Source organism: Limulus polyphemus, unplaced genomic scaffold, assembly GCF_000517525.1.
Source record: "Limulus polyphemus unplaced genomic scaffold, Limulus_polyphemus-2.1.2 Scaffold2188, whole genome shotgun sequence".
Taxonomy (NCBI): domain Eukaryota; kingdom Metazoa; phylum Arthropoda; class Merostomata; order Xiphosura; family Limulidae; genus Limulus; species Limulus polyphemus.
The window spans coordinates 22,502-35,365 of record NW_013667798.1 but is presented as its reverse complement, the minus strand read 5'-3'; the positions used below and the strand labels follow the sequence as shown (position 1 = coordinate 35,365).

Genomic DNA, 12,864 nt, shown 5'->3' with positions numbered 1-12,864 from the left:
AACCTATACAAATGCTATAAGTCACAACAAACGATTCACACGCTTGACCGTCTCTGCCTCTGTCTGCAACTCAATTCCATTGTTGCCGTCACTTCTTGGCGGTCTTATATACAAGAATACCGCACATCGAGCATTCAAGAACCTTCGAGAATATCATGACGTGTTACTAGCGTCACGTGACTTCCGCTCTCATAACAATACATTTTGTTATCATTGGTTATGAAATTTAAATGTAATTTTTACGAATTTGGAAAAAGAAGGAAATTACAGAAAATACATTCAGAAAACGCGCCCTGTTCTTGTTTTCGTGCATATAATTGTATGAAAGTACATTAGGCGGATGATGCTAATCTTCATGCAGCTTTGATGCTGATGCGTGTCTTGTTCATTTCCCTCATTAATGTATGTGATTCCTTCCAAACTGTCCAGTCAACGTGCAGTTTAACAAATTATGATGTGAAGAGAGGATGGACTGGATGCTGATGTCGTGTGGGCTGATTTGAGCTTCTTCAAGTACGGTGCAAGGGAGTAAGAAGATCTGGATAAAAATGTTGTGCATTATTATGGAAAGCAAACATCAGTTACAATAATCTTAAAAAATGAACATTGGGCGTTCTTTCAGCAACATGAGTATCTAACATAATCTGAGAAACCTGAATTACTTGATCATTGAATTGGTACTCTATATGTTCAATCATAGTATTAACAAATTTGTTAACGTTTTTGAAGGTCTGACTTTCTGACTCATTTTCAAGAATCAGCTATCGTTTTGAATCTATGACAACTATAGCAGTAGAGTTTTCTTTACTTAAATGGGCATAGTGAGCCCCTATATCTCTTAAATGTGCTAAACAGGTTTAGGTTTTCTTTCTGCAAAACTTTGCTGAAATTATACACTGCGCATAAATCCTCATCCATTTCTAGAAAAATACTTCCTGCTAAGGATGCTAAATCTGCATCATCTTTGTGTAGGTGTTCCCCTATATCATAATTGAGCCGTAACAAGTTAAGACGTCATGAACAGATTTGTAATTATTGAGAAAGCACACTTCGATTGATTCTGGAGTTTTTAATTCAGGTTCTTAAAATGACCTTTCATACTCGTGCAACATGCGTTTACGCTCTGATGATTTGTAGAATAGTGAATACATGTTTTTGATGACATGAACAACCCTCTTTACAGACATAATTTTAATTCTAGCACTGGTTACAACTAAAGATAAAAGATGGGTCCTACATTTACATAAGGAATTTCTCTTTCTGCTTTCTTTGAAAGTCGCTTATGCACCCCTACTTATTTTTCCTGAAAACCTGGCAGCAGCATCAAAAGTGCAAGATATTATTTTCTTGTAATCCAGGTTCCTTTCCATCAGCTCTCTGTCAAATGTACTCATAATGGTTTTGGAATTAGTGTTTGTTTGATCTGTAATGTTCAATAATTTTATTTCACTGTAATCAGACATATTGCAAATCAAAATTGACAACTGGCTCACATTGTTGATACCTGATGATTCGTCAGCCATTATAGAGTAATACTTGTTATTCAATATTCCGAGGTGTCACAATCATCTAGAACTTTGGTAATGCAGGTCAGCAGATCGAAAGCTGTAGCTTTGCTTACATATGTCGAATGGTCTCTTCGATTTTTTACCCATTGTTTCAGAGAGTCGTCTTGTAGCATAAGAATATAAGAAATCAAATTTTCATACCTCGCAGAATGTGGGATTTCTTCTTTTACTAAGAAGTAGATGCTTGTCACAACTTCAACCATTGCTTCCCTGTTGCGACTAAATTCCCGAGTCAACTGTTCAACAAGTAATGTATGAACTGGTCTTCACGAAGCTTATGCATTGCCTGAGCGTGAGTATGTTTCTTTGACTTAGAATGTTTGTCGAGCTTCCAGGTATTCCCATTTGCTTTTCGAAAGTTGATAAACGGAGTTGTTATGAAAACACCACCTGTTCTATGTATTGCATCTAAATCATTTTTCAAAAATTCTCGGAAGTACTTACAAAACACCCCTCCAAAGGATATATATATATATAAAAAAACAGCCATTCATATTTCTCTTCCAATTTCTTCCGGTATTTAACCAAATTCGATGAAGAGGGCGAGGAAGCTGCAGTGGTAGGGGTTAACGAATCAACATCTCTAATACTAGTTCCAGAACATGGCTGCTTAACTTCAGTTTGAGCCAGAGATTCAGCATCACTTTTCACTACTTGCAGTTTACGTTTTTTTTGTAACAAACTGTATAATTGATTTCTGCGACATACTTCATCACAGAAAATTTCAAATCACACACACACACAAAAAATAATCATAATGTTAAATAACGCGCAAAACAAACAAATACCGTAAAAACACTACTATACAAATAGTTCCCACATACGCTTATAAAGCACAAACCGCTTTTCTAGAAACTTCCACATGTCTAATAGTGTCTACACGCTTGGAGAAAGTTGAAGAATATTCAGTAATATGTCTATGTTTAGCTTATAGAATCTAACTCTAATTCTGGATTCTTTGATACAAGCACCTTCCTTCTCGCGATACACACTGGCTAGCTATCAAGGTCAAACACACCTTTCTTCGAGAAGTTTTCAGAATTTTGATCTGTTCTGTTTGTATTGTTACGTCTCCGTTGGTTAGTTAATTTTCCGTAACTTCGTTCCGACGAAACTTTAGCGACACAAGTCCTTTCTTAAATAAAACTGGTTTATTCTTTCCGAATACAACTTTACGATACACTTAATTTCAACAGTCGCTCTATAACAAACGCTATAACTCACTTCTCACGAGCTCGACTTCAACAATACTCCGTTCAATTACATACTCTCTGACTGCAGTTCAATTACTCATTACCCTCTTGTTCCGTCACGTTGTGAACGTCTTATATATACATATCTAGTAAATGCTAGGGCATTCTTGAAGGAACATGATATTTCTAGAAAGTGGTTGCGTGATACTAGTCACGTGACCTCGCTGACGCAACAGTATAATCGTTGGGTTCTGGTGTTCGATGAACTAATAATAAATCTTGACTCATGCGTCACCACTTTCATTCGGTTGTTAACGCCTCTCCGTATAAATAGGGGAAAAAAGTATGAAAAAACAACAAAGTAGTTGACATATTTTAAGGGGAAATTCCCCCTGTAAACCGCCTGAATTGAACTATTTGAGTAACCTTGCTGTTAACAATATTTCAGTCATGAATCTAAAAAATATTTATTGAATCTTTTATTACTACTTCAGAAAATTATATATGATTTTTTCAGGGTTAATGCTGTATTAAAAACAGTTAATACTTGACAGAATTATGTTCATTTTACTTTCGTATGTGTCATTTCAATATTTCAGTAGCCTAGAAGAAGGAGATATGTTAGTTGTTTTTATTGGACTTCACTCGCTCTATAGCGTCGTAAAATTTATCAACATTTATTCACTGCTTTATCACAAGTTTCTTTGTCATCCTAAGTGTAAAGGCTATTTTCATGTTATAAGAGAGTGGTTTAACTTTATTGATTTTCTTATTTTTCCTATTTAAATCTAATATTAGTACAGTCTTTGGACAAAACAAAACAGAGAACAGTATATCTTAATCAGGGGTGAAATTCTCAATGAAAAAAGTAGAAGTACTCAGCTGGCTGAAGTGGTTTTGTTTTTGAAATAGGAAAAAATCTGCGTGTAAATATAAAATACGACAAAGCAGCTCGAATAAGTCCCGGTATTAGTACTGTCTTAAAAATAAGTTCCGGTACTCAGTACCAGTGAGTACCGGCAGAATTTTACCCCTGATTTTGATTATTGTTGTGTTTTGTTTCTGGTGTCACCAGAAGTATAAATCATTTTTTGCGTTTGTTAGATAATAATAATCTGCCACCATTACTCATGTAGTTCTATACGCCTCTACTTTAGTATGTATGATTTAACACGCATCATTTATTAATAAATTAGTATTTAATAGAATTAAGCTTAAAATGTTGAATTATATGTGATTTTTTTTTTCACTTTTGTTTTCTCATTAAAACAGAGTAGTTTAAACATTTGTAGTTTCAGCGGTAGGAAGTTTATTGTTAAGACTATATCGGCATAGAAAAAACATCACTTAGTATTAATAATAAAAATAAAATAATTAGTAGAAACTCGTCTTCTCGAATGTACCTATCATTATAAAGTGTAAATGTGAGCAGATATAACTGGCATATATTTATATAGAATGATGCATGTATGAGAGATTCTTGATTGTGAAATGCAACTAAACTATTTACGGTGTCGGTGAGTAGCGGGTGTGTTAATGGATAGAGTAGTTATTTATTCACTTTTTTGAAAGAGAAATGCTAGTAAAATAAATGTCAACTTGCAGTCTTTCATCTGTTTTACTTTTAGCATAAACAAGATATTTAGCTTAGAGATAAGGTAAACATAATCGTAACAAACACACTATAGGCTGTAGCATTGGTGGTAACTTGGTTAATTGTAGAGTTGAAGACTGAAGTTTTATATATACATTGATTTAAGTAAATATAATTTGTAAATATGTTATTACTAAATGTTGAAAGATGGAGGTAATGTAAATATTTTAAAATATACTTATTTCTGTTGACATAGTCTGAGCTTGATATAGTTAATTGTCTGTGGATAATTTGGGTTTTTGTTATTAATATTAATTCATTAATTTTATTTTCAACAATAACAAAAGGTAAAAAAAAATCAGTTTCAGATTATGAAACAAAGGAGAAGGTTTTTTATAGCTCAAATTGAAGGGTGGCTGTTTGGGAGCCTGCAATTAAAGCAAAGAACTAAGGGAGGAAGTAGCCATTGTGTTAGGAGACTGATAGTATTGTACTTGTTTAGTACCTTCCTTATATTATTTTGTATGAAACTTAACTTTTACATTAATAAGTATTGTGAAAGAAATATTGGCTTGTTCAAACAAGACTGATCCATGATCTGTGAAATCAGGCAGTTTTTGAACTTACTGAAATAAGAAAGATATGTTTTTGGAGAGTTACCAGATTTTTGTTGCTTACTTTTTTTTATTTCAGCTGTTTTGTGAATTTTATCATTAGAATTAAGTGAGATTACCACATATTTTGGATGACCAGGCTGCAAGTAAAAGGAGATTTACTGACTATATATGTAGTGTGAATACATGCACGTGTAGTATGATTTTCTTCTGTCATAAACACTTCTTTTAGTTTTATGTGCCATAGTAGGTTACACTATAGATAGTTTTCATTTAGTGGTAAAAATTTATACATAAGTATTATTTTTATAGAATATTAATAATTATACTACCTTGTATCATCTAGTCATAAATGAACTTAATTGGCATAGTTATATTAAAGATTTAGTAATTAAAAACTTGTATAAGTAATATATAAAAGTAATTACTTGTATTATTGTGTTGGGTATAAAAGGTTAGTAATAATTTACATATCAACTAATTTCTAGAAGAGTAAGAGGTGGAAGAATTGGAATCTGTACTTGCAAGAGATCAGAAATTTCAGTTAAGTGAAACAGTTTCTGGAGACAATGCAGGATGAAGAAGTGTCTACTACTCAAACAGTGACTCACGACAGTGGACTTAAGCAACAGTTAGAAGAGATGCAGAATGTTTGTGCTCAACTGGTAAAATTTTTCTTTTAATTTTTACACTGTGTGTATGTGTGTGATATTATGTTTGCCCATAAAAAAACATTAGGCTTAAAAATAATGCTAATGTAAAATAAATGTGCCACTTTTTAGTTTCTGTTACTATCATTAGTGAATTACCTACAAATTATCAACTGTAATTTTGATGATATTCTTCCTGTGTGCTGATGGCTTTCCCCATTTTGTCTTCATTCCAGTCATTAATATATTAACAGTTAATGAATAGGCATACTAAATTACAATCTAACATACCTGATCCTCACCATAACATAGACCCTCAGTTTACTACTTGTTTGACACTGTAACAACAAGGAAAACAAATCTAAGCCTAACTTAGTATAAAATTGCACAAAATTTAAGTGAATTGAACCAATACAATTCAAAATTGTAAAAAATTAAGAAAAATATCAGGTAGGCCTTAAATAAAGCTTAAGTTTTAATTGTCTCAAAAAGTACTCTCTAGTGTTCTCTCCAAGGCCTGCTTTATTGTAATATGTTTGTATATTTAAAAAATAGTATATAACCTTTATTGTTGTGTTAAAATTTTTCATAACAATAGCATTGAACAGGGATTTCCAAATCATTACACACCTAAGTAGCCAGACAATTTTCTGGGACTTGTGCTCCGTTAAGAGAGGGAATGATTATTCTAGTATATTTCATTAAAGTCTAGGATGCTGTTATATCTTGTATTTTTGTTTAGTTTCTTCAGAAACATAATTACTTTATAAATAATTTTTAAAATATATTTTTTTTACTATGCCTTGTTTTGTTATTCACTTCAAACTACACTTTGGGAACTGCTGGCAACAGAACATTTAACTTTACATCAAAATATTGTAGAATGATATAAAACCTCTGTCTCTGTTCCACTCACTCATCTGGGAAATTTGCCAAAATGTATCTCAGATGATATCATATTGAACATCATCAATTCTACTTCTCAATGCATGACACCCAATGGCAATTCAGTGCAATAGTTGGATGCATCATTACATACAATATTCAGAGCATGTCATTGTATGGTACAAAGAAAAAGTCCTTGATTTTAGGTTTCTCTTATTATTTTTTGAAGACCATTCATCTTCTTCAGGCTTTCAGAAGTTTCTCATTATTGATTAGGATAGTTTTTATATTGTAATAAAACTTTTAAATTTCAACTTTGTTATAAAAAAAACAATTGTTTGGCTAAGAATTTTTGAGTTGATAGATCTGCCTGTATGAATGTAAAGCATTAACATTAGATGTATATAATTTTATATACATCCCACCAGACATTAGAGTAGCAAGTAAGTAATATAGTATGAAAATTTATCCTTTAATATACTTCCAAAAGTCTGTTTATCATTAACTATGGATGCATTTTACTTGTCCTGTTGTGACAATGTTTTGTTGCATTTTGCACATGCTGCCATACACACATTTTATGTTCAAACTTAATGATTTTCTTTTGTGATGATCATCTCAGTTTTGGTTATTGTTACAGTATATGTTTCTGAAAATACTACCTACCATTGGTAGACAAAGGTTTTCGAATGGCTGTTCAAACACTTAGAGCTATTTAAGTGTTGGGAAGCGGATAAGTTACATGACATATGTCCAGGTTATAAGGAGAAGGTTATTAACTTGTCATCAGGCAAGTAACTTTTACAAAAGCCTAGAGAAGGAGTTGATCACATAGATAGTGACAACTATCTGAATAGTATGACTTTTAAGATTTACCATTCCACTGCCGATATCAATGTGGACAACTAGATAAATTATTTATGTCCAGATAGCAAAGAACAAAGTTTATAAGATCAACTTCTTCCCAGAAAGACCAGTTTCAACTTTACAGTTGACTATATAAATCTTATTTGGATTTTTTTTAGGTCACCATAAGATGCCCATACTCTTCACAGGTAGGATTGAAAGTTTCATGTGTTTATAAATGATCCACATATTTGTGATCAGTGAGCAAGAGGAGAGTGATATGATTAATGTAACATTGAATATTATAATGTTATGTGGAAGTATGAGCATAAAGAGACAAATGGATCTCATGATTTTGAGGGTAGTATTTAATACTCTATAATGTATTGGCATTTTATCATAATTAGCTATACAACAGGATAAGACTTTTTCTGATGCATGATAATGCTCAATTTCGTATGCCAGGTTTGTGATTAATTTCCTTAGACAAGAAACCATAGAGCTCATAAATTGTCCAGAAAGAATAAAGTCCTCATTTTAGTCTCATAGCAAATTTCTTGGACCTCCCTTGAATGCTACATACATCAGTTCTTTAACTTACTGAGTGATGTGCGAGAGCTTGGCATCACAATGACTGATAAATGGGTCAAGACATGATGTCACCTGCTATGCTTGCAGTTACAGAAATTATATTGATGCAAAAGTATGGTTGTAGATAGTACAGAATTTTACATTTTGGATGGAATGGTTCAGTCAGACCCTTATTTTTCCCTACTTTGAAACTGAAGTTACTGATATTTCATGGATTGTAAGTAACAGTTTATTGTCAGTGAAACTTATACATTAACTACATTTGGTGGATACATTGTTCTCCTAAAATGTAGCATAAGTTGAAAATGACGTATCTGTTAGTGTGTGTGATTTAGTCTGGTTTATGTATGAAGTTTTAAATTATAGCAACTAAAGTGGTTTTTAATGTATAATTACTTTCCATGAACTTGCATACTTACTGGATTTCTTTTACCTTAATCATGTTTGTGTTTACTCTTGGCTAGAATAATGAAAAGTTTGAGCTGATTGAACAGCTAATTATGCAAAAGAATACAAGTAAAGAACTAGAAGAACGAGTTGCTCAACAAGAAAAAGAACTTCACAAACTAAAGAATCAGGTAATTATTGTTGGATATACAAGCCTGTTTAACTTAAGAGTTATTATTATTATTTAGTGATTATTAGTTTTCATAACAAGAGTGTTAAAAGTTATTTATTTTAAAAGTAATAGTTATAACAAGTTTTGTTACATAACTCAGTACGAAGTGTACATTGTGTATGTAGTTTAATTATTGTACATTTGTAATATTGTTGACATCTTACACGATGCTTCTAAGTTTTATTTATTATGTGTAATGTTGCTATTAGAGGGTTAGATATTTCTAGATTTTTCTGTCGCATGTTATAAGTAATTGCAGACACAGAGAAGAAATTAAAGTAAGAGAAAGTAAAAGTGAAAAAAGTTAAGACTGTAAGGGGTGATTTCAGAAGTGAAAGTTTTACAGTTTGTATTGTAACAACAGAGTTAGAGAAGAAATTAAAGTAAGAGAAAGTAAAAGTGAAAAGTTAAGACTGTAAGGGGTGATTTCAGAAGTGAAAGTTTTACAGTTTGTATTGTAATAACAGAGATAGAGAAGAGTAATTCAGCTTGTAAAGTTGGTTCTAAAGTAATTGAAACCAACTTGTATGGACTTTGGATGTAAAAGAGAATGATTTAAAGCTCTGGATACAACTGTGGTAACCCATGGGGTAACATAAGTAAACTTATCACTAATTGTTTTGTGATAAAAGAGGAGAGAAGAAATAATTTATTTTGTCAGTTGGGTTCTACAGTAACTGAACCAGCCTGTGTGGAGTTTTGATGAAAAAGTGAATTATTTAAAGCTCTAGATTCAACTATGGTAAACAATAGTGTAATGAATTTTTGCACATACATTTGACATGTTTTAAATATATATTATTTTAAAACAGGCGGATTGTGTATGTCTGTTTATTATTGACATTTATCACCAGTAAGCTAGACACCTACTGTAAAAAAATTTGGTGCTATAAAAACCTGACAATTATAAATAATAAGAAAAACTGTACCTCCATAGTGGCTCAGCAGTAAGTCTAATGGCTTATATGCTAAAATTTGGGTTTTGTTACTTGGGGTGGGCAGAGCATAGATAGACAGATTGTTATGTAGCATTATGCTTTATAATAAAGAAACAATATGAAATAAGTAAGGTGAAAAAACCAAAAAAAGTAATTTATTCTTAGTCTTAATGAATTGTTTAATTCCTTTAGTTACGTGATTGTATATAAATATGGAAACCTTAAATTCTGCTCACATTAATTAGTGTATACTAACATATTTTTATAATTAAAAAAAAATTCCACAATAACGGCTATTTAACAATTTTTATGTTGAAGAATGAATGTATATTTTGTGTAAAAAGGTTAAAGTGCTTGATTTTGACAAACTAGTTACACTACAATGCAGAAACATTGAATTCTGTGTTTAAATATAGATAATATGTATAATGCTATATTTGTAATATTGAACCACTGAATCTTTTATAAAGTTCAGCTATTGAAATCTTGCTCTTTGTACCTTTCCTGTCTGTAGAATAGTCAGTCTTGTTCATACACATTTCATTTTTTGGTGTTTTTTTATCTGTTATGAGTTTTTTCAATTTAATTTTAGAAGTTTCTAGTGGGATTAAAACATTGCTTTCCAATAGCACTTGTGTATCTTGTTTTCTGCTCGTGTGTTTTTCTGATTTGAGAAATTCTAACATCTCTAAATTTAAAGCTCAGTCCTGTTTTTCTTGCATACATCTTTGTTTTGATGTCATCTCCTCTAGTGTGCAACCTGTATCATAGATATGTGTAGATGTACTTGACTGAAGCTCAACACGCTGTTCCAATATCATATACTTCAAAATTGAATTTTCATCTGCTGATTCTCTTCTGTTCTTTTGTACCACTTTTTTTTGATTTACTATATAATATGTTTTGTTTGAAAACACTAAGTGTAAATCAGAAGTTTGAGATTTTTGTTTTTAAACTGCTAGTTCTTGCACTCTAAACTGCACTAGTGTTTGGAAGGGATGGATACAGAGCAACTGATAACCAATTTTAATACAGTCAGTATAAGTATTCTTTTGTACATTTTCATGAGAGTGAAGTTTATTTTTTTAGGACTGCCTTACAGATATTCCAGATGGTAAAGTACTACAACTACCCTGTTACTGCATTTTTGAGGTTCAGTTTTTATTCTTTTATGATTTTTTTTTCAGGCATTTGTTGCAATATACAGTATTCGTTTTAATATTTTTCAGTTTCTTATAAAATTACATCTGTAATTTGTATTACACCAGTCATCAGTACAGCTATGAAATTATAGCAGAGGGAGACTAATTTCGAAAGACCTTAGGTGCATGTATTCATGATCTTGTATACTTTAGATAACTGTAAATTACTTAAAAGCTGGAGGATGCTAAATCCTCATTTCAATCTTTCACGTGATCTTTCATAATCTGCCATTCACTTCAGAAGGCTACTGGGCTCCTAAATCAAAGTGTATAAGATTATTTTGCATAATTGGATTAAAAAAATATATTGTATTTTAAACTCAGCCTTATAAAATTCAACTAAGTGATCTTCCATAAATACAGAAAATCAATAGTATCAAAGATAATATTTATTAGGTTTAATACATGATTTATAACTGCAGTTCCTCATTGATTGTGATCTGTTTTCTTCCCTTTCTGTTTTTTATATATATTTTTCAATTAATCTTCTTAATACTTGGTTTCTAATATATAATGTAGAAATTTCTTGCATATGTTGTTTGTTTTGACATTAATTAAATTTATTTTATTATTAAAGTATATACATTTCTACTTTACTTTCCATTTCTTCAGAAAGCAGAAATTCACAACTTCAGATAGATAGTATTACAATTAAGTGAAAATTCAGGTAACTATAACACAGACAGCATGAGTGTTTTATTTTTTCCTATTGATGTAATACTGTATATTCTGACAGTTATTTTATGTTTTGTTAATTTTTGTCAATCTTTGTCAGTACTAGCTTTGCTAGTTTTGAATGCATATATTTGATATAAGGTAATTTTCTTAGCTTTCTAATAGGGAACAACAACTTAAAAACCTGGAACAAACTTTCAACATGAAAACTTTCCAACACCACCAAATAGTTGATAGAATGAGACATTATGAAGCCCAAAGTCAATTAACTAAAGTTCTGCAAGAGGATCTAACAAAGGCTCAGGTGATTAAAGTTGCATTTATTTTTTGGTGCACGGTATAGATATTTTAACACCCATTTTTAAGAACCTTTATAAATTTTGTTGTGCTTTTCTTTAATACATTTAATACATGTATTTTAAATTAGTTCTTTAGATATAAATGTTTTTATTTGAAGACAAAATGTTTTGAAATAATTGTAAAGCTATTTCTCTTAATAATTTAATGTTTAGCTCTGAAGAAGTACATAGTAAAAGTGCCACTGAATATGCTTCTTTTTCTGACATTGTATCTTGGGGAAAAAATCCTTCTTTCAGCATTGTAAACATTTTGAAGAGATGTTATTGTGTTTTGACATAACTTATATGTAGCAACAAAAATGTACAAAATATCAAAATGTTTGTACATCAGATTAATAGCAAATGAATACACATCTGCATAAGTAAGCGTAGTTTCAATTCAGACTTACATGTGGTTCATATGTGTTTTATCTATCTGTTTATCTTGCAATTTGACTTCAGTTGATCTCTGTTGAAGTTCGTATGTCACGTAATCCACAACTGTGCATGTGCTCTGAGATAGTTTTGTGTATTATTTTAGTGAGCTGGCCAACCAAAGTCCATTTCTTAATGTGTCAAGTTGCAAATTGTAAGGTTCAGTGGCCATACCACAATGCCACTGCATACTCTCTGAACTTTCATCTGTTTCAATGTTAGAAGAGTGACAATAAATCCCATTGTTTGGTAAAAAGCCAGATAAAGCTCTTGTGGCAGTAGGTACTGCTGACATAGTGTTTTCCCTCTGGTCAATAGTTCAAAATTAGGGATGGCTGTACTTGAACCTCTGACCTGGCCATATAAAGCCTGTGTTGCATAAGGTGCTATTCATGTTGAAAATACTAAATTCCTTATTTAAAACATCCACACTTTACATGATGTTATTCCCTAATGTGTTTGTTGTATCAAAAACCTTGATACAACAAACTCATGATGCACTTGCTGAAGTTATTTAAATTCTTCCTGTCCAATTGTGCAGAAAACATTTCTGCATCATCGTGAAATGTGTTACTGTAGTTAGACATTAACTCAAGACTGTATTTTTATCCTGTTTTGAATTTTTTTTATAGAATATTGTGATGGATTTATTATTATATATTTATTTTAATATCAATGTTTATTTAGATTAAGTTTATATTTAGAAATATGCATAG

At 31.3% G+C, this 12,864-nt stretch overlaps 1 protein-coding gene across 4 annotated transcripts in view; it reads left to right on the top strand.

Moving 5' to 3' along the window:
• The first annotated feature begins 3,380 nt into the window (after positions 1–3,380).
• LOC106466210 (golgin subfamily A member 2-like) overlaps positions 3,381–12,864 on the top strand; it is a 29,672-nt gene continuing 20,188 nt past the window's right edge. Inside the window, exons 1-4 of one of the 4 annotated variants that reach the window (XM_022394171.1) lie at positions 3,381–3,479; positions 5,458–5,634; positions 8,406–8,519; positions 11,530–11,679. In XM_022394171.1, coding sequence (XP_022249879.1) covers positions 5,539–5,634; positions 8,406–8,519; positions 11,530–11,679 — 360 coding nt within the window. In that variant the 5' untranslated portion in view covers positions 3,381–3,479; positions 5,458–5,538. Of the gene's footprint in view, positions 3,480–3,636; positions 3,771–3,803; positions 3,918–4,073; positions 4,279–5,457; positions 5,635–8,405; positions 8,520–11,529; positions 11,680–12,864 lie in introns of those variants that run through there. The other 3 variants (XM_022394173.1, XM_022394172.1, XM_022394170.1) reach the window with 3 other exon arrangements.